This window comes from Heliangelus exortis, chromosome 3 (assembly GCF_036169615.1).
Source record: "Heliangelus exortis chromosome 3, bHelExo1.hap1, whole genome shotgun sequence".
NCBI classification, from domain to species: Eukaryota; Metazoa; Chordata; class Aves; order Apodiformes; family Trochilidae; genus Heliangelus; species Heliangelus exortis.
In genome coordinates, this window is record NC_092424.1 from 35,241,774 (window position 1) to 35,264,688 (window position 22,915).

The window sequence follows — 22,915 nt, forward strand, 5'->3', positions numbered from 1 at the left end:
AGTAATTTTTGTACCGTGTCATCAGAAAAAACTGCCTTCACCTACCACCTTGTTTCTGACACGTTGCAAAGCTGAGACAGGCAGCAGTGCATTTGCAGAGATACTTACATCATCTCTACTCCCCCTGGAGTAACAGAAGACGACGTTTGCTCTTTGCTGGATGAGGAATCAGTCGTGCACTCTGGCTCGGAGACTGAGTCACTGCTACAGGGCTCGCTGTTTGGGGAAGTGTTTCTCTGAGAGGTAGTGTCAGCTGCTACAGGCAGGAGGTCCCCTTCACTGAAGGCATCACTGATGAACATGCCTTCATGAGTCAGGTAAGCCACTTCTGTGTCCACCATGCTGTCTTTAGCAGAGTTCTTTTGCAAGGTGTCCTCCAGGTCTCCGGTTTTTTGGTTCTTGTCTAGAACCAAGAAAACCACGCTACGGATAGTACTTAATGTGGCCTACAATCAAACATAGCTTTTATTACAAAAAACCCAAAATCCTGTGCCACAAGCTTGCACTATAAAGAGATTAACCTAAATCCTGGCTGTGTTTTCTATTGTTTAATTAGCATTTGGAGGCAGATCTGTCTTTGACGGTAACCAATATCAGATCTTCCTCAGAGGCAAAAGAAACCTCATTTGGAGACATATGACAAATACAGAAGTTCCATCCTAATTCCTAGAAGCCTGAAATGGCTGTAATCACACACCAAGAGGTGTTAAATCCTTCCCATTGCTTTCTTTATTAGCAGTAACCATTTTTGCTCTGGATGCTGATATTCACATACTCTTCTTTAAATCAGAAGTTTGAACTCACTAAGCAAAACCAACACCTTAAGACTCCAAATGGAAAGTGACTTCACTCCATTTTATGTCTGAACTGTGTGAAGCTCTTGGTAAATGAATGTCTTACCTTTATTCTTTTCAGGAAGATGGTAAACTTAGAAAAAATATTCTTCAGTAAATCAAACCATTGAGGAAAATTCATCATCCTCATCTGGTCTGCAAGCCTAAAAAAAAAGACCAGTGTTCAATAAACAGCAAGTGTTTACTGACCACAATACCTACTAGCACATAAAGAAAAAAAACACGCTTTAAATGGAATTCTAAATATAACAAATTCTGTGTACTTTTATCTGGCAGAACAGACATCACCTGAACAACAGTCATGATCAACAGAATGTATGCAAGTGTAATGGGAAGGAGGTATACAAACACAGATCATACTGAAAAAAACAAAAGCCTCACATTTATTACATAGTTTTTCTCCAGGGCATAATGCTCTTTTCCCTGGAATAAGCAGGTGTTAGCAACAAGGCAGAGGGACTAATAACATTTTCAGAAATCATATGGAAAATAAAAATTACCAAAATAACTTAAATGAAAATATTTTGCAAGTGTTACAAAAGCTTAGGCTATTTTGTTGCATTGCAATGAGACCACTTCTGCTATTAAAGTGCAAGTCAGCTATTTGTGGCAAAGGGCAGAAAAGTCATTGACAGAACAAAAGTTAAACTCTGTAATACACAGTTAGAACCCAACTGCAGAATAGTGAACGTTACAGAACGGAAACCAAGTATCAAATGTTTAAAAATAACCCCGTTCCCAGTCTTCTCCCAGTCTTGGTATGAATCCCATGTAGATTCTGCCCCTCGCTTTCTTTATCAGCTGCTCTGGTTTGATTATCTCGAGGCACCCTTTTCCTGAGCCAAATGAATTGAAGAGCTACAGAAAAACAGAAGCTGGCAGGGGCCTCTGTGACTGGGGTCTTTGGAGGTGCCTTGACTAACCCCTGCTCAGCACAGGTCCTGCTTGATCAGGTTGCTCTGTGCCCAGCCCAGTCAAGGCTTGACTGCACCCCAGAGATGCACGGCCTCCCCGAGGCTCTGCTCTAGTGTTTGACCATCCTTGTAGGGAACACATTGTTCCAAAGATTCAACTAGTGTTTTGCCATCTTCCATCTATGCCCATTACTCCTCATCTTTCTCCTGAACAACTCTGGCTCTGTCTACAGCTGTCCTGTAACGCTCCCATGGGGATATCTATGGGCAGTTCTCCCCCAAGATTTCCCACCCCCAGGCTGAGGGGGGGGAGAAGCCCAACTCCCCTGGCTGCTCCTCCTACACTCCATGCTTCAGTCCCAGTGATCTCTACTGGATCTCAGTGTCATGCTTGTTCCTTGACCTGCTGGCTATGCTAATGTGACCCAGGCTGTGGTTGCAAGGACACACTGCTGGTACGTGGCCAAAAAGTTCTGCACCAGGACTCCCAGATCCTGCCCTGAAGCCAACCAGCTCTTGCCTCTCCCCTTGCAAGGGGTTGGTCCTTCCAAAACACAAGACATGGCATTTGCCTTTGATGGGTTTTGTGAGATTCCTGGCAACCCATTTTCTTTGGTCTGAAATTGTCTGATCTCCTCTCTGGATTGCTCCTATTCTCATTCATGAGAGAGGTACTAAAACTACTGACACCCTTTAATACAAAATCTCACATTATGATAATAGGGAATGCCTTCAAGTAATTATGAGTTCATGCTTCAGATACTGAGTTCAGATATTCACAGATTTTATTTTAAAGTAAGGTTAAGGTAACATTAGAATCTGAATGAGAAAGGGAATATAGAATATTCTCATGGAGGCAGACAGAAGCAGAGACCTAAGGTGAAAACAGAAGGATAAAACTTAATCACAGGGAAATTTAAAAACAAATTAGGTTGGTAAATTTATCTATGCTAAAAAGCATCCATCATCTCCTATCCCCACCCACGACCAAAAAAAAAAAAAAAAATCTGGCTGTATACTTACTTAACAACCACTTCTGTATCTATTTCTTCTATCTGCGATACCGTATTAACCACACACTGTCAAATTTAAAGGGGAAAAAACAAAACAAAACAAAATCTTAGCTTCCTTCTAACTGCTGCTGAGTTTCATAACATACACAATAACCTCAAGATAAATAAGGAAAAGTAAAATAAAAAAAATGAAAAGACATATTTGTACCATTTAACAACTTGTTTCTCTAAACACAAAAAAACCAAAATAAACCCCCAAAACCAACCCCCCCCCCACATAGCTATTTGCAAAATACAGATGATCAAAATGTTCCAAACTGTGTACTAAGCTCTGAAGGGCACACTGGCTCCATCTCAAAAGCACCTTCTTTTGAGCACAGCTGTCAACCACCATTTCTGAAATGTCTCTCAGGTCAGGGACTGAAGAACAGCAGTAGCCATATTCTTCCCCTTTCCAAAGTGACTAACTTTGGAAAATGTAGGTTGATTTAATTTTTTTTTTCTATTTAAATACAGGATTTGGGAACTAACCTATACTGGAATGAACAGCACCAGGGAAAGTGTGGAAGCACACACCTACACTCTGCCTTTCAACACTTCAGGGAGACCCAGTTTTAACTGCTGTCCTAGCAGGTGTAGTATTTGCTGGCTGGCTGGCCTCCTCATCACTTCCAGGGCACTGCCTGCCTCTGTTTCTAGAGTTCTCTGCATCTCCCTAGATTTGACCATATCTTTGTTGCCACGCTGTGGCCTTTCCTCAAAGGTCATTTGCTCTTCAACTGTTACACAAAAAATGGGCCAGTTTCTTTAGGTCTCCAAAACAACTGATGTTCATCCCAAACCTACCTATTGTTTCATGGTGATTTGCTCACTTGTCTCTTTTTGTGTTACTACTTGTAAGCCATTTAGACTGAATTAGGGGTTCTCCCAAATGTCAATCAATAACCTGATCAAATAAGCCAGTAGCAACACACTAAACTCATCTTGCTTGAAGTGAGTATGGACAATCTAAATGATGACTGATGGCCACCATCTCAAGCTACGTAGATTTTACCTGCACTCTGCGTAATCGTTATCAGAATAGAAGCTTCTTAAAAAACACACCTTGCTCTTGAACTAAGCAGCTCAGTGCTTATAAACATCTGCTCTCTCACCTGCCTGGCAATAAAGAGCTACTAAAAAAATGCCCAAAACAGATCAGCAACGTATCTGAACAGGAAGCACATCTGAGATGTGGGAAAGAAAGAGCTTCCTTTACTACGGAAAAATTTCTTCAAGAGTTGAGACAATGGGCCACAATGCAAACATGTTCTACAAGCAACATAAATATTTTGATCCTGTTTTAATTTCTATTTAATAGAAATTTACATTGGAAGTTGATTAAACTTTGTCAATTACTGAGCAGAGGTGATACCTGAAAAATCACAACATACAGACAAATATCCCCAGCAGAATGGAAAAAATACTTTATGATCAAAAAGGAGCAGGAAAACATGGAACACTACCTGCCTATTACCTGATTTAAGAGAATTTAAAGGAAAAAACTTCTCCTCCTGACTGCTGACACAGGCAAAAGAAAAGCCAATGGAGACTGATGGGCAGATGAACCATTTTATCCTGGGTTCATGGGGTTTTTAGTTTGTTGGGGTTTTTAGTTTGTTTGTTTGTTTTGGTGTTAAGCCTCATGTGAAGGCTCAGAGCAGCTGCACACAGCTGTATGCTCTTGTTTTCCCAGGCCAGCAGTAATACAGCTCCCCACTGAGTTTTCAGTGAGCATGGCAATGACCCAGTCCAGCATCTCACCACTTTCAGGTGGGGAGAGAACAAGCAGCTTGGGACAATTTAAACCCCATTTAAATTGTGATGACATCAAATAAGAAAGTGCTCACATCATAGCCAAGGCCTTACAAGAAGTGGTGGTGCCATCACCACCAGCAACATTGGCCTGTGTTATCCATCCCCAGAAACAACAGAACTGTGGGGCTCCAATATGAAGGGGACTTGGGGAGCAAATCTGGCTTAAAACAAAATAATGAAAACCAAACCAAAACTCCCAAGCTTTTAAAAGTGTGGGGTTTTTAAAGCTTTTTAAAAGCTTTTCCCAGTCTGTTTCATAATTCAGCATGCTATACTATGAGGTCAGTGGAGGCTGCCTTCATCTGACAGCAAACCCACCACCTGACCATCTCCCAGCCTTTGAGATACAAATCAGAGGTGGCTCAAGAGACATCAAAACATGACTCTTGAAATAATCATAGATTTTTAGGGAAGAAAATCACCCTTTACACAATATTCTCACATAAGCATGCAAACAAACAAGATGTGTAAAATTAAAGCTACCAAAAACATGCTCACAGTCTTTAAGTTTTAGTTTGTAAACAAAAGCCATCTTGTCACTGCCCAAAATATTCCATGCATTTTTCCCCAAGGAAGTAATCTGAACTTTGCTTGTTGGTTGGTTTTATCTCCAACAATTTTCAGCTTGAAAAGAAAGATACACTACCCTAAATGGCAAACAACCACATCAATAAGGAAAGGGATTATTTTTTTAAATATTTTTTTACAGGAAAGTACATACACCTTTTTCCTAACTTCACTCTGCTCTCTTAGAAAAGGTCAGGGATGTTTTCAAGCCTTTATCATGTGCCTATACTAGGTGCATGCTGACATCTGATTCTCTTCATGTAATTATGCCAATAACTTTTTTGCTTCTTTGTTAGGGGGGGCTGGAGTTTTCTTGGTGTGGGTTGGTTGGTTTTTTTTCTTTTTTAATTTGAAACACTGTTATGACAATTTGGGAAAGGCATGTGTTAAAAAAAAAAACAAAAAACCAAAACAAAACAACCCCAAACCCCTAAGCTAAAATCAGGGGATTCAGAATTATAATCACATAGAGAAAGCTGTGATATGCTGTACTTCTGCAACCTACTCATTCCAGACCTCTCTGCTTCAAAGTCCTTAGTGACTGCAAGCTCAGCTGCTCTAAATGAGAGACCATCAACCACCAAAAAAACTTCAGAGCTGGTTGTAACTATTTAGAAAATGAAGTGTAAGGGGTTGAGGCAACCTTGACAAATACACTATAAGAGTTTGGCTTACCTGTTTAATTATGTTCTTTGCAGTAATAATCATTTCATCTCCATATATTTCATAAAAATTTAGCTTTCTTTGTTTTAAAAGTCCAAATACTAATGATACAAGTCTCTCCTATCAAGAAGAAAAAAACAGAAAAAAACCAACACACTAAAAATATCAAGGTGAGGACGAGAAACAATTTTAAGAAACTGCACAGCAGGAAGAAAGTTCATGTATCAAACACATAGTGAACAGTATTTAGGTCAGTTAAGTGCCTTGAGACTAATGCCATGATTTAACTATACAAAGTTCCCAGTGGCAATACCAGCTAATGGAGTTCCTTCCTCCCAACCCCTTTCGTGCCTGTTCCTCAATTGTGCTCCTCCACTTATGCTTAAAAACATGGATATTTCTAAAGATCAGTGAGTTTCCTTACCCCAAGCAAGAATGGCACTACATACAATTGCATCAGCACAAATGAGAGGTTATCACACTGCAGCATAGAGGTGGGAAGAAACTATAGTGCAGAAATGAAAATATTTAAGTACTATTGCTATCCATAGTATTTTATTAAACCCATGGATGAAACAGGACTAAACAGTTAACAGAGTCTAGCCTGCTACAGACAAAAGTACAGGCAAAATCCAGAAAAATCTTCTTCAGGATTGAAAGCAATCACAACAGCTTAATCTTCAGATGTTTCTGATTTTCAGAGGCACAAGGAATATACATATGTATACAAACACTGTAAATGAAGCATGTATTAAGGGCCACCATATGCCTGAGATAAGCACTCACATGCACAGGGAGCTGCGTGTTGTTCTCATTCTGTCTATCAGCTTTCATCACAACACCAAAATTTTATAGGTAAAAAGATATGAGAGTTCTTGTTCTTTTCCACTTACATGTTGAGGTTGAACTCATTATACATTTAATCAATGAAAAAAGAAGAAATTTTTTGAAATCTCTCAAAAAAATAAAGGAGGACTCTTGTGGTTCCATGAGTTTCATTGCAAATATTAATTTAATGGGGAAAAAAAAAAAGAAAAAGGGGGGAAAGGTTTGGATGAGAAATAGTACAATATTATAATGTTGCTACTAGAGACCTGTGTTAATTAGATGGTGCTAATTAAGTATGTTAAAGATGCAAACATATTCATAAAGAGAGTTTATTTCAGTAACAGACATACCTCTTCTAGAACTTGGCAATCATCTTCTAGGGGTCTATTTAAATCATTGCGAGCATAAGTTGAAAACTCTGCAATCATCATTTTATCTATCAGCTTTTCCAGTTCACAAAGCTGTGAGCCAAGATGCCTAAGAAAAACAGCCATTGAGATATGAGCTAAATAATCAACCTGAAAATGAATCATTAGTTCACAGATGAAGAAAATAACCATTGCAATTTCCATGCAATCAACACTGGCTTAATGGGAGGCTGAAATCTTTAACTTCTCAGAGCATTTTTCAGAGCATTTCATCAGCATTTCATCACCTTGCAGCACAACACACGGACCTGCATATTGATGGAGGGTAAAACTGGATGCAGGGCTTCCTTTTTTTTCTTTTGTTTTATAAGGTGGAGAGTAACCCTCTTCTGAATGAAGTGAACCAGAACGTAGAATACTCAGTGCTTTTAAGTATATGGGTGCTAAAAAGGAGTACTTATTTCTCTCCCCCAATTTCTCAGTTCATCAATCCACCAGTTCTTCCACTTCAAAACATCTGAGCTTTTGATGTGATCACAGATTTAATTCACATGACTGAGGTACAATAATGGCTTCACATTACAGGATGGTTTTCAGAGAAAGCAGAAATGTTTTTAAATTTGCCATTTTTATCTTATTCTAAATGAAAAATATTTTTCCACGTACTGCAGATTTAAAACCATATTTTGCAGACTGTTTTCATACAGAACAAAGGTATTTCCCACATCAGAAATATCAACCAGTCTTGAAAACTGAAAAACTTCTAGTGGAGAATTAAAAGTGGGAAATTGAGAGATACCAAGCACTCCAGATTTTCCAACTTACACCAACAGCCGAGAGCACCAAGTACCTGTAAAAATCAGGCTGCTTTACTGCCTTTTTTTTTTTTCTTAAAGGGAAAAGACACTACCACTGAGAATTAACAGGAGCTGTGATATTTTGGATAAAATTAGGTAGGATGATCTTGCATGGCTCACTAGCTTTAATACAGTGCTGGATCATTAGCCTGCATTCAGTGGTAAATCTCTCCATCTTTCCATTGCACATTATTTCTCTAGACACATTAAATACAAAGGCCACTGCCAGACTTGGGAATAACTGTGCTGGGCTTCTCTACTGCACTTGCACCACTGATGCTGGTGATGACCTCGACTGCATTTAACACACCTTTCTGAACCCTCAATATGCAAAGCAGCAGGGACATTTCTCACTCCCATCACTGTTTTAAACTCTACCAAACCAACCAACTGAGCGTTATTCACAGAAAAAACTTTTTACAGACAAGTTTAATACTTACCTGCAAGGATGTTCCACATCTGGGTGTAATTTTAAAATAAAGGCACATCCTTGGGGCAACATGTATACTAATCACAACCACAACAGAATTGCACTCTCTGATGACATAGCATGGAGGTTAATTGATTGCAAAACACAACCAGTTCTGATTGATACTGTCACAGGGTTGTAGAAGTACACTCACTATCATGAAGGTAAATACAAATGTGACTCGGCCAAGGGCTGTGCTCCTTATTCAAGTGGCTAAGAGCAGGAATAGTAAAGAGGAAAGAAACTGCATGGAGGTGTCTGAAGATGGACCATCCCGTCTAAAAGAAAAAGACTAACAGCTCCTAACAATTTTCCTCCCCCTAGTTTATTAGATCTATCATTTTTTTTTAAACGTAGTGTTTTATAAAATACTTTTTCTGAGATAATTTCTACATAAAATTTGAGTCTTTCTGACCCAGCTGGAAGGGGCGTTAGAAGAGGTGTTCTGAACAGAGGGACAAGAGCAGTAACTGTATGAAGTTCTGAATATCCACATTACAGTTACTGAGCAACCACCATGTTTTAATTATGGAAGCTGGTAACAACCAGGCTGCAGGTACCACATAACCTCTACACACACAAAAAACCTCCCAAGCAAACAACCCCCCCAGGATCAACTTATAAAACTAAGTGTTCAGCTCCTCAACAGGCTGATTCAAGTCTTGGACCTGATTTAACATACACTACTTCTGTCAGCATCATACCACAGAGGCAGATTTGCATAGACACTTTTAAACTGTATACAACCCTTATGATAGCTTATTTTACACCAGCTAAAAGGGTTCTATTGTAATACTGTAGATTCTGCTCCTGCATATCACAGAGGACCTTGCCTAGTGCAGCAAACGCATCTTCCAAGTGGAGCTCTAAGCATTCTCTGTGAACAGAAGCAACCAGCACAGGACCTGGGACTCACTACTTTCTGCCACTGTTGCAAACACCAGTAGAAAACCAGTAGCAACAGCTGCTCAGGCAGCATCTTCCCACTGTTTCTTCCCTTCCCAATTCAGCAGCTCACAGAAATGGCAGAAATTGATTTCTCAGTTGGACAGAACAAGCGGAAGCATTTCCTGGCCACTGTCCCATCTGACCAGCTGCCAACCTCAGACCACATTTTGAGCCACATCTTGACAGCTTTGCACTGGCTTTGCTTGCAAAGCTTCTTCCAGCCCAAGCACAGGCTGAAGGCTGACCTATTCACACATGGTCTGTGCATATTCCTGTCATTCACCAAGGACAGAGACCTGGCATAAACCTGTGTAGCAAAAACTGTATCTCTGGGGTGCTGCATGCATGAGGATTGCAGACCACCACCAGGAAACCATCTCTCTGCTGTGGCCTACAGGCCCTGCAAGATGATGGTCCAGCCACTGCCCGGCTCTTATCTCTGCACCCCTAAAGCACCTGTACACAGGAATGGAGCAGAAAGCATCTACATGTTAAAAGTTCATCCCCTCCCCAAAAAAAGAAAAAAAAAGCTCTGGCATATGCATTAGTCACACTGACATTTTGTATCACATCCTCCAAGAATAAACAAAGGTAAAACAAATCCCTTTAGCCAACATCAACTGTTCAAACATATTCTATTCTTACACTTTACTAATTTCCTAGATGATTACCTACCGGAAACTGTGAATGCCTTGAAGCTCTTGCTGTAACACCTCTTGTGTTGTTGCTATTAAGTCCAAAGCTCCAACAAACTCAGAAGTAGACAGCAGCAACTGTACTGTGGGCTGTGTTTGGTGTACAGTAGCCATTAACTTCAGTTTATTGTATGCTTTTATGCAATTATTTCTGGTGAGTGACAGTCTTAAAACTCGAAGGGAGCCTTCACACATCACTTTATCAATTTTGGAGATTTTCTCTCTAAGTAATTTTACAGCCTGGGAGGTTTTCCTGAGGTAGTCCTGCAACTCATGCTGAGAGGTCATTGCATGAAAAAATGCTTCTGAGCGCAGAGAAATCTGATGAGCAATATTGACTTCCACAATGTCCAGATAATGGCTCAGCTAGAAAGAGGACAGAGGAGAGAAAAATTAACAGTATTGTTATGACTCAGTAAGGTTATCACCATGCAAATCTACTATCAGGGTGTTTGTACTATATTTTGAGGAAATTCAGCTCATAAAAACTAACCCCCTTTATCAGATTAGCAAGCAAATAGCTACCTGTTGTGGTTTGATTTTTTTTTTTTTTTTTTTTAATTAGCTCAAAACCACTTTGGGAAAGCTGACTTAGTGCTTCTCTGGCTTGAAAACTCTGAGGTAGTAAAGCAAATAGTTTTCAAGTATCCGAGCTTTGACACCACATGGTTGCACATGGACACTGTTACAATATGGCCATTAACCATAAGACAACTCTGGATACTGGTTTTTAGGGAAGAACACAGGCAAATACACTGCATACATTTTGGGTCAGTGAAGCTGCTAAAGATGCAGTCCAAGTGTACTTGATGACATGGCTTTGGAATGGCTCTGTTCATTTAGAAGGCTATAGCAACTTATCTGTAGAAAAATCCTCAGGATATTTCTGGCTGCACTTGCTTTTTGCCAGCCAGCTGGAGTTCCTATAAAATGCATTTCATGTGCGCTGACACTGTGGGATTCCCAGAGACAGAGTATGCCTACATGTTTAAAACCTGAAATTCAAATTCTCTGTGGAACAGCCACCAGACCACTGGGTTACCCTGATTATTTGAGCTGTAAAAGCTGTGTTCTGGCTTATGCTGAATATGCATACTCAAAGGACTGAGGCATTAGGATGCTCATCTGAATGCTAATACTCAGATGACCTGGTTTCTAAGAGGTAACAAGCACACAAACCTCATGCTGAATTTCAAAAGGCCCATCCAGAGATGGAAAGAAAATCAGCTGGAGAATGTTTCTTTCTTATAGCTACTTTCACACTGCCTGCATTTAACACCAGGGATTTAAACAATATGCAAAGCCATCTTTTTTATAATGTTTAACCAAAACTATTCTCCACCAAACAGCTGTAACACACCTAACCATAGGGATTAGAGAAAGTGTCTTATTATCATTTTTTTGTGTGATTGTACCAAGCAGATGCCCCAGGTCCCCTCACTACACTAAGCGAGGTAGAATAAACAGAACAAAATTATAGTACCTGCCTCAGAGACCTTACAGTTCCAATGTAGAGTAAGACATGGAAGGAGGTAAGGGGGAAAAAAAATAGGGGAAATTGTTCAAGTTGGTCAGCAGCAACACAAAAGCACTAATAGACTAAGTACCTGTGCCTAAGGCAGGCTTTCCCAAATCCTGTTGAAAAATAGTACCTGGAGCAAAGGATAATTATGGGCAGCAAACTGTCTATTTACAGGTGTTAAGTGTAAATCTCCTGTGGTTCAGAGCCTTCCAAAAAAACAAACCAAAACGAAACAAAAAAACCAAAACAAAAACAAAAAAAATCAAACAAACAACACCAAAAAAACCCAAACCTGAAAAACTGTGGCCTATTTCAGTGACATGAAGCAGTGCAACAATTTGTTTCAACTCTGCAAAAGAAGTGCAGCTCACAACTATTCAAAGCCTGATTTTCACTTGATTGCATCAGAGAGGGCTCTGGGTCTCCTCACTGAAAGTCCATGAAGTGTCATCCTCCTGCTGCTTGGCTCACTTTCCAAGTTTAAAGCATATGCCAGGCACTGTTTTTTCATTTTTGGACAGCAACTCTGAACAAGTATTCCTCCAACTTTAGGTGTGGAGGAAAATCCAATATAGGATCAAATTAGCCTCCAGCAGAGCTGTGTCTATGCATCCTGATCAGGGAGAGCATGAACACTAATTCCTCATAATCTGGAAACATCTTTCAAAAGATCTCATGTTATTTTTGCTTAAGGAACCTCACTGCTTTCTTTTTTTCACTTCCCCTCCCCAGCTCCCAGAAGCTTTAGTAGGTTAAACAGAAGGGAAAACTAAAGTTAGAAAATAGGCTCTATTGCTATTTGTACCATAAAAATGAGTAGTTGTGGGATTTTCTACACTATGACTACATATCTAATAGAAAAAAAAACCAAACCCAAATTAAGTGAAGAGTTCTGTTTCCAATATTAAATAAACAGTTCTGTTTTCATACTCTCCAATGCTCTCAAGTCCTTTGTGAAATGCAAGAACAAATCAGTGCATATGATATGACAACAAAAGATAAGAGGAAGCTCCAGACATACAAACCCTGATGATTACATATTTCTTTTAACCCAGAAACCACAATGCCTTGAATATGGAGCTTTCCTGAGATGTGAGAAAGCAATAGTTTTAAACAGTGTACACCCTCTAGCTTTCCTTTCTTAAGGATCTGCTTTCTCCCTAACAGCTTCCCGTATCTGAAGTTCTCAACATACACCTGCTCTTTTAGGTTTTAGTGATCATGAAGAGCCAACTTTTATGCTATATAGAGATGATTTTTTTTCCATATTTGGTAAGTACATTTATTTAGCAGAGGAAAAAAGTTCTCTTTTGGTAAGATGTTCTCCCTGCAACAACCTGAAGCCTGATGTAAAATGAGAGCTAGCAAAGCCTGCAACAGGGATGTTTCAACCAACAGCACAGAGCAGCAGCTACAGAGTTTCTCTGTAGTAAGTAACAGCTGTGATGGGCAGTGAGCTTGTATCAAAGCTGTACCTTTTCTTGAAGTAACTTGGAGGAAGCTGCGTCTCGATTTCCTTTTCCACCAGCAGTACTAAAATGAGACCATGGTAAAACTACATTAAATGTTAAGGGATCTTCCAAGGCAAAATCTGGTTTCATAAAAATCTGAAATGGAGAAAAAGAAGAAATAAATTCACCTCTCTCACAGCTACTTTTTCCTTCCCAGTCTGACACACCACCTGCCTCATGAACCTAGCAGGGATCTATTTTTGTTGATTAAAAAAAGGAAAAGGGGAAGAGAAGGGGAAGAGAAGGGGAAGAGAAGGGGAAGAGAAGGGGAAGAGAAGGGGAAGAGAAGGGGAAGAGAAGGGGAAGAGAAGGGGAAGAGAAGGGGAAGAGAAGGGGAAGAGAAGGGGAAGAGAAGGGGAAGAGAAGGGGAAGAGAAGGGGAAGAGAAGGGGAAGAGAAGGGGAAGAGAAGGGGAAGAGAAGGGGAAGAGAAGGGGAAGAGAAGGGGAAGAGAAGGGGAAGAGAAGGGGAAGAGAAGGGGAAGAGAAGGGGAAGAGAAGGGGAAGAGAAGGGGAAGAGAAGGGGAAGAGAAGGGGAAGAGAAGGGGAAGAGAAGGGGAAGAGAAGGGGAAGAGAAGGGGAAGAGAAGGGGAAGAGAAGGGGAAGAGAAGGGGAAGAGAAGGGGAAGAGAAGGGGAAGAGAAGGGGAAGAGAAGGGGAAGAGAAGGGGAAGAGAAGGGGAAGAGAAGGGGAAGAGAAGGGGAAGAGAAGGGGACGAGAAGGGGACGAGAAGGGGACGAGAAGGGGACGAGAAGGGGACGAGAAGGGGACGAGAAGGGGACGAGAAGGGGACGAGAAGGGGACGAGTATTTTTAAGTTCTGAGCACTGCAGGTACTCTTGAGAACCAGCTCAAGCAATCAGCTTAAACAAAATTTCTACAAAGAAGAGAGTACATTCCTATACTCATGATTACAAGTGAAAAAAACCTCATAAAAGCTTATAGTGCACAGGAACCATACCTTAGGTACTTGTTCCAGATCTGTCCTGGATTTATCTAAAATTAAACAAAATACAAGCAGTCATTCATAAGCAAACAATAGAAAACAACTACCTTGAACACTACGAAAGAGGAAATTTTAAAAACAGCAGTGCCAGGTTCTTCACAGGAGCAAGACAGGGAACAGTGATTGTAAATTAAAATGAATGGTTCTGCTGAACAACGAGGAAAACCTTTTTCACCATGAGGAAAATCAAACATTGGAGCAGGCTGCACAGAGAGGCTACATACTCTCCATCCTTGGAGGTTTTCAAGGCCCATCTGGATAAAGGCTTGAACAACTTCACCTGACCTCCCAGCTGAACTGGCTTTGAGACAGCAGTTGTAGTGAAGACCTTCTGAAGTCCCTTCCAACCTGAAACATTCTGATTCTTTGAAACACTTTGTTGCACTTTGTAGTTTAGGTCTCCTGCTCAGAGTGCCTGCACTCAGGTGCTTTGACAGCAAAAATGTTATGCAAAGCAATCTACTCAGCACTTCACATTCCTTGTTGCACTGTCCAACCAACTGGCAAGGGCCAGTGAAAGGTCCCTCTAACATCACAGCAATCTTAATGCTCCAGATTGAAGCTGCCCATGTATAGGCAATCGTAGAATCATAGAATCATAGAATTGGCTGGGTTGGAAGGGACCTCAGAGATCATCAAGTCCAACCCTTGACCCACTACCACTGCAGTTCCCAGCCCATGGCACTGAGTGCCACAACCAGTCTCTTTTTAAATATCTCCAGGGATAGAGAATCCACCACTTCCCTGGGCAGCCCATTCAAATGCTTGATGACCCTCCCAGTAAAGAAATTCTTTCTAATGTCCAACCTAAACCTCCCCTGGCACAACTTGAGACCGTGCCCTCTTGTCTTGCTGAGGGTTGCCTGGGAAAAGAGACCAACCCCCACCTGGCTACACCCTCCCTTTCAGGGAATTGTAGAGAGTGATGAGGACTCCTCTGAGCCTCCTCTTCTCCAGGCTGAGCAGCCCCAGCTCCCTCAACCTCTCCTCATAGGATCTGTGCTTGAGTCCCTTCACCAGCCTGGTTGCCCTCCTTTGGACCCACTCCAGGATCTCAATATCCTTCCTAAACTGAGGGGCCCAGAACTGGACACAGAACTCGAGGTGTGGCCTCACCAGGGCTGAGTACAGGGGCAGAATCACTTCCTTGGACCTGTTGGCCACACTGTTCCTGATACAGGCCAGGATGCCATTGGCCTTCTTGGCTACCTGGGCACACTGCTGGCTCATGTTCAGCTTCCTGTCAGTCCAGACTCCCAGGTCCCTCTCTGTCTGGCTGCTTATCATAGATATATCTCCTGCACAGCACTTGGAGGATGGATGCACAAAGGCGGGCAAGAAGGATGAAGGGCTCAGGACAGTCTCAAGTACACTGAGAAAGCAGCACAGAAGTAGCCCTTCCCTTGAAGTAAGCTATCTGACAACTGCAGAAGGTGAGAGAACTGGGCTGGAAAAAGAATGCATCATTGTACACAGCAGAACTTGAAGAAAAGGCAAATTCAGACTTCTGAGATTCAGCCAAAATTCCCTTCTCCTTCCCTACTCATTAACTTAGTATGCATTACGAAGAGGAGGCATATTGGAGACCAAAAAAGGTGGGGAATTTAAAAGCAACAAGCCCATACCTTAGCTGGACAGTCTACTCATCCCTGACAAACATGGTGAGTGCTACATCAGCAGTACCTCCCATATTTCTCTCATCTGGTTGGTTCTTACTTGGTTTTTCTCTTACTTTATTTGTATTGAAATACAAAAGGCAACGTAGGAATCATTCTGCTGCCCTCAGTCTTTGGACAAAGCAACTCCTAAGGAAGTGAAAGGCCAAGTCTTGTGGGCTGGAGTTAGACAGGCAACACTAAGAAAAGAAATTGTAGAAAATAGAGTTTCAGTTTACCAAATGATGCTTCTACTAGGAATTTTCCTTTTACCTGAGAAGCTCCCAGGTACTTTAGTGACAGTAATTTTCTCGTTTTTGAAACAGAAGACTCTTTTCAACAGTAATTAAATCAAAGCAGAAGAAGAAACTTCTATTTTGCATTATATGCCATGAACTCATTAAAGGACAGCTATTCCAGAAAAACACCAATCACAGAGAAACTCTACAGAAGGGCTTCCATTTGCATGGAAAAGGAAGAAGAAAGCCAACTGGAAGAATCCGACTAAAAGGAACAAACTACTAAATGCTTCTTCCTGCATTACCTGTCAACATTGATTTAGACAAGTCTGATGAAGCAGTGACAGGCGAATGAACCCTTCTATGATAACATATTTTTTTTTTAGAGAATAGATTGAAATAAAATATTAGAAGTTTGCTCCAGGTTTATGAGTGTTTCATTTGCTTGCCTTTTTCATTTTATCTCACCTTCCTTTATGCCGTTTCTTATTAGCTGAACTACTATAAAATCTTAGCATTCAGCTGCAGACACCAAAAAAGCTTGCCAGGTAGTCTTTGCTAACAGTAATCAAAGAAATACTAAGCAGAGAACTGTCCAGAGTAGAACTTCATGAAGTTCAACACAGGAAAAGGCAAAGTCCTACACTTGGAGAGGAATAACCCTAAGTACCAGTACACGAGGGGTCTATCAGCTGGAAAGCTCCTGGCAGGTAACCAACTGACCATGAGCCAGCAGGTCACTCTTGGGGCAAAGCATTTTGGGTTGCATTGCCAGCAGGTAGAGGGAAGGGGCTCCTCCCTCTCCACTCAGCACTGGTGAGACATCTGGAGCAGTGTGGCCTGTTCTGAGCTCCTCAGTACAAGACAGACCCTGCACATGCTGGAACAACGCCAGCAAAGGGCCACAAAAATGATTAAGAGATGAGGGCAATTTTCCAGAGAATGAGAGCTGAGAGAGTTGAGACTGTTCAGCCTGGAAAAGCTCAGGGGGAATCCTATCAATGATTTAAAGTATCTGATGAGTGGGTGTGAAGGAGAAAGCAGGCTCTTCTCAGGGGTGGCCAGTGACAGGACAAGAGGCAATAGGCAGAAATGGATATGTGAAAAACTCCATCTGAACATAAACACTTTTACTCTAAGGGTGATCAAATACTGAAATAGGCTGCCCAGAGGGGTTGTGTAACCTCCATCCATGCATAAATTCAAAACCTAACTGGACACTGCCCTTCCATAGGTGGAGAAGTTGGTTTGGACGAGACCATCTTGAGATACCACTTCCCACCTCAGTCATTCTCATCCTCATGGCGGAGAGACAGGAAGGCCAAGTGCTGCCATTATTCATTGCAAAGTCAACAGCAGCCAGAAATTTGGTGCAATGGTTTCACTGGATCTTTAATAAATTGAATGTAAGGAATTAACAGTGCTAGGTCACATAATGACCTGCCACGAATCAAACATGCCAAGGAAAAGTTTAAGAGCAGGTATCACAAGTATTTTGACCTATAAAATATCAGCCGTGGTCATGAACATTTCTAATCAGCTGTATCTAGGTTTTCAATTTTTATTACAGGTAAATCAGCAGCAGCTATTACTGCACATGAAGACATCGAGCAAACAGAGATGATCTCAATGTTACAACATTCATTAATGTTATAACATGCTAATAAAAAATTAACTACTTTTCAATGACTAAAGGAAGGCTCTGACTGTACCGTGGGTGTGTAACAGAGTCCCGTCAAAGGTATCTTTAGAGGTACAAATATTCTCACATCTGTCATGAACCTTCTCCCTCTGCAAGAGAAAATATATTATTCTGAGGCTTAAAAATAAAAACACACAAAACAAACAAACAAAACCAACAAATGATTTTATTTGAAACAGAACATTCAAAACATTTTTGGTGAAACTTAACTGTTACGCCAAATAATTGTGACAAGTTCCCAACAGTACTTTTTTAGTCTTAAAAGCTCAGATGATGTCTGTCTAGGTTAAAGGCACCAAAAATTTCAACCTGTAGTTATACATAGTTTTGGTTTTTTTTTTTCCTGTAGCTTTACAGGTCTTTACATCTCAAGAGAAAATGAAGACAAAAGTTATTGAAGAGATGTAATAACTTCTCCAGATCAAGTGTAATTACGCATCAAACATTTATTTGCTACCTAATCCAGAAATCATGCTAGCATAAAATGAATGCTTTTTTCACTGCTAAATTAAACTGGATCAAAGTAGAAATTGCTTCCACATGTTACTAATTACTTCATTGCTGGAACCACGTTGTTTCATCATGTGGAGCTTCAAATTTTATCTTCTAATTTTATCTACACAGCCAGAGACAATAGTGGTAAAAAATTGTATTTCTGAAGAACACCAAGCTACAGATCTCTCCTAGATCTCTCCTAGAAGCTACATCAGAGGTCAGTTGCCTCTTCATTCATTTAGCAGTCATTTCATTACAAGCCAATTTTAATGGATGAGCTCTTAAATGTTGAATGTGTGAACTAATGGCAATAATTCAGTCACAGACAATGCACCTTCATATACTTTACCTATGATTTACACAATTAACACTTTCTGCAGTCAATTTTGTACCAGCAAAAAAAGAAAAAAGAAAGTTACAAACCAAGGAAGCAGAAAACAGTGGGAGACTTCTACATGTTCTTTCAGTTACAAAAAGAAAAAAGAAAAAAAAGAATACTACATACTTACTGACACCTGTATTTTAAGAGTTTGTAGAAGTCTCCTACTGGTCCTGGCGTCCTTAGATGTAGCTTAAACTTTCCTGTTACAAAAGAAATTATCAAGGTAATAGGCCTATTTATAGTTTAAAAACTTCACATATAAATGTTTAAATCAGTTTTTAAGAGTCTTTATTTCCGATCCTTGCAGCACACAGTCATGTTTCTTATATCTGATCCAATAGCCTGAAGATGCTGTTGCACTGTAGAACCCGATCATTAAACAGCCTTACAGGAAAATGATTAATAATCAGAAAGAATAAATATGAACTGTAAACCCTGGTGCAGAGCTCAATATTCAGAAAGACAAATATATAAAAAATAAAGACACTGCCTAGAGAGAATTTAGACAGCATTTACCACACTATAAATACTGAGATTATAAAATAAGAAAAGCCTAATGAAAAGTCAACAAGCACTGAAGAGCAAATTAATTCTCAGCTAACTGTATGACGGACTACAAGGAGTAACAATCTCTAATTAGAAGGATCTCAAATCTCTTCCTGGCCTCTAGTACTACGTGCATCTAATTTTGGGTTCTTACCGGAGTGATTTCCTGTTGGTATGATGCAAAATGTTCCTTGGTGATCTGTGGGAGGTAGAATGAAGGCGTGACTTCAGTGTCCACAAAGTCCACTCCCCATGTTTTTGTAAAGAAATCAGATTCCCTTTTTGCTAACCTAGGATCATTTAGTGCTGCTGGTAGATTGACTTTGGAATGGTAAATAGTCCATCTGTGCTGATCCAGAACTAGAGATGGGCTGTCACATAAATTACTGGGATCACCTAAAGCACAAAAGACAAGACAGTTTAAGGTGAGAAACTGAAAGCTGTATTTTTTGCTAAATAAGCAAGCCACGTTTTCACAGTTACACAGTGAGTCAGAATTATCTAGGCAAGAGACATGGTATTCTCCTGCAACACTTTAAATCAATCAGATTAACCAATACAAGTCTTGAACAGCAGTGTCTTCACACTCATTAAAGATATTTAGCTGAAGAACATTAACATTTAGAGAAAGAATCTTCCAACACACCTATTTTTAACAATCTGAACTCGATCAGAATGACTGCTGAAATTAATTAACAATATATTTCATAATTTTTAAGATTCCACCCCACCTACCCCTTATTCCAGACTAAGCTTTAGTGTACCACAGCAGCTATAACTGGGAACAAAATCTGGTTTTATAATAGAACTAGAGATGTATGACAGTGCTAGAGACAGTTCTTGGTCTCTTGCTTCCAATGGCAGGAGGGTGTTTCACAGAAGTATTGCAGCAAGATTTCAAGTATGCTGGACAGGTCTGTTTACAGGCTCTGAGAGAATTCACCTACTTTTTCCCTGTAGTATTAAGTATGTATCATAGCTATGATGTGAAATCACACAATCCCATCTATAATGGGGGCATCTAAAACCAAGCTGCAAATAGGAAGTCTCTCCATTGCTCCAAAATGACACTGGGTGGTATAAAGCAGAATTACAGCATACTTTGAAATAAGACTATGGCTTAGTACAGTACACCCAGTATATGAGAAAATTTGTCCAAACAATTGTAAGTAGAATAGCAAATTTAACTGCATTTTCACTCTCTTTAACACCAACAATACCTGTGGGTTCTTTGGGACACACATCAGGCAATGACTGTGCAGGTCGAAAGCGTTTTGTGGCATCCATTTCCTTTTTAAAGAAAGCATCACTGCTGCTTGACTGAGGCACTGGTGAAGAACTGTGGCTTGATGCCATTGCATAAAATCACCACTTGGGAAAAGCTAAATAAGAAACAGTAAATATCAAGGCTTTAATACAGTTCTGGTCACAGATTGCATCAAAACAATGACTCCATCAGCTAGGTAGTACTTTTTTAAACAGCAATGCTTTAACTGACCTATTTCAACAGCAAGAGGGGAAAGTTTCTTCTAAATAAAGAAAGGCAGAATATAACTTCATAGCCTGTTTCCACCCACACCTCTAGGTTTAGGAGCATAACCTGCACTTTTAAACAGCACCAATAAAACTGTATTTTAAAAAAAGAAGGTCTTTCAGGCACTTCTTCCTTTCCATTGCCCTAACATAGTGCACACATTTACAGTAGAACTTCCTCACAGAATAATCAGAAAACTTAGGTAGACAAACGTAGAGCCTTTCACCTCCTCTTCCCTCCTACCTACCTACCATCCTTGGTGACTGGAGGGAGCAGATCACCTTTTGCATCTGCAAACACGAGTCATGCTCAGGAAGGTTCAACCACAGTGCATTACGTGCTGCACTGAAAAAGGCCACAGGTGCAGGTGAGATATCCTGTGCACTTGTTTTGTGGCAGTGACACAAGTTAGGACCCCAGCAACAGGAGATGCACTGTTTTTTTTCCAAAGGAGGAGGTCTGCAATCTACATTCTGGACTCAGACAAGCCCAGAAACAGCTACCCACAGATATATCATTAATGATTTATAGTTACTGAGGTAATCAGATTTCAGACAAATCAGAATCTGAAGAACACAAGCATACTAGGAAAGCACAAGCATATACTGTGGATAGAACAGATATCTTTCACCACTTGAATCAGGAAAATTGACAATTCAGCTTTTCATGGCTGCTTAGTAAACTATTCTTTATTTTAGCATAAGAAGTATCTGCAGAGAGCAGACAATTAAAACACAGATCAAATAGCCCTGGAATAAGGGAAGTTCCACTAATTTTCAGTTGAATTTTAAGTTCCCAATTTGAAAATTAGCAGCATTAAAAATTTTACACCAGAGCTTAACAACGTAATGAGTTCTTTCCGTCTTTAGGCAAGGCTGCACTTCAAAGTATTAGTTCAGTCAGTAGTAAAGTGGAAAACTATTAAAGAATTGAGAGTTTATTAAAACATCCCCATTACGTACAGCTCAAGGAGTGCCTGTTCAAAGGGACCAATCTGAATCCTCACCTTTGAGGAGAAAAAAATGCATCTATCAAGATCTTAGCATTTAACTACCAACCCTTCAGGGACATCTAAATTACTTACTACCCTGTGAAGGAGCACAAAAAGATGAAAGGCCTATTTTATCTTCAGTCACTGAAGAAGGCACCAAGAGATGAATGTACGTCACCATGTCATCTTCTAACAGCATCTCATATATTACAGCAAATCTCATTTGGAAAAGGAAAAAAAAAAAAAAAAAGTTTCACTTTCTAAACAAGGTTAGAAATGTTCTACAAAACAACTTTGAAGATGAGATAAGATATGTAGAGCTATAATTGAACATCACAGTGAACAAGCCCATAATGATTAATGAACATGTATTCTGGCCAAAACTCTGTCCATTGGGTACCATTCCTGATGTTCACTTGTCTCTTGCCCTTCCTGTCCAGCAGTACAAGACAAGTAGGATAATGTGCTTCCATTGTCATTTTTAGAAGCATCTTTTAAAAGGAGTGGAAGTAGAACAACAGAACCCTTTCAAAAATGATGCAGAAGGATTGAAAAATCTGTCTCCTGATTTTTCTTGGCAGAGGATTCCCTTTCTTATAGTACAAAATCTTACTAGTTGAGATCAAGAATGAGTGCTCTAAATGGAAAACTAGAAGTAGTCAAAAAGGGGAGAAAGCCTTCCCAGCTGTCTAACAGACCTTCCTTAAATATCATAAAGAATCAGTCTCCCAATGCTTTGAGGTGTTTTTGTGAAAAAGCTAGCTTATGATAACAACAGAATTTGATCATTTTAGCACATTCAGTGCCAAGTTACAAACTCTCCTAAAGGCATACTGTAAATTTCTCTGCACGTGGAATTGCTTCAAAGTTCTGTATTTGCAGATTTTTTCCTGAAAAAGCCTCTACAATAGGACAAATGGTCTGCTCCAGCCAGATGCATGTACAACTATGACAATTTGTAGAAAGCACTGAAATCTTGTAGCCTTGCTAGCAAGTCTTTCATTAAGCCTCTTTCCTTTCCCCATAACAGGGTATTGCATTAAGGTGTCTTGTAAGATAATGATTTTCTCAACTCCATAAATCACAGTGGAGAAAATGACAACTGCACTTTGCCAGTATAAGATTTAAAATAAATTTAGAAGAGAAATTAACATAGAAGACTAGCTCAATGGGTTGGACTAACCCCAGGCTTAATTACAAGATGGGTTGAGAGTAGCCCTGAAAAGAAGGACGTGGGGGTGTCAACTGATGAGAAGGAGAAGCTCAAGATGAGCCAGCAGTGTGTACATGCAGGTCAGAAGGTC

General features: G+C 40.2%; 1 protein-coding gene across 8 annotated transcripts in view; it reads right to left on the reverse strand.

The window, feature by feature from the left end:
• Window positions 1–22,915, reverse strand: part of VPS54 (VPS54 subunit of GARP complex) — a 52,088-nt gene that overhangs the window by 20,256 nt on the left and 8,917 nt on the right. For 2 of the 8 annotated variants that reach the window (XM_071740156.1, XM_071740157.1), the window contains exons 3-13: window positions 20,307–20,468; window positions 19,241–19,482; window positions 17,674–17,752; window positions 14,023–14,057; window positions 13,031–13,162; window positions 10,014–10,399; window positions 7,047–7,173; window positions 5,881–5,988; window positions 2,792–2,847; window positions 901–997; window positions 109–446 (exon numbers count right to left, since the gene is read on the reverse strand). In XM_071740156.1, the coding sequence (XP_071596257.1) occupies window positions 109–446; window positions 901–997; window positions 2,792–2,847; window positions 5,881–5,988; window positions 7,047–7,173; window positions 10,014–10,399; window positions 13,031–13,162; window positions 14,023–14,057; window positions 17,674–17,752; window positions 19,241–19,482; window positions 20,307–20,442 (1,736 nt within the window). In that variant the 5' untranslated portion in view covers window positions 20,443–20,468. Of the gene's footprint in view, window positions 1–108; window positions 447–900; window positions 998–2,791; window positions 2,848–5,880; window positions 5,989–7,046; window positions 7,174–10,013; window positions 10,400–13,030; window positions 13,163–14,022; window positions 14,058–17,673; window positions 17,753–18,663; window positions 18,741–19,240; window positions 19,483–20,306; window positions 20,469–22,915 lie in introns of those variants that run through there. The other 6 variants (XM_071740163.1, XM_071740159.1, XM_071740158.1 and 3 more) reach the window with 6 other exon arrangements.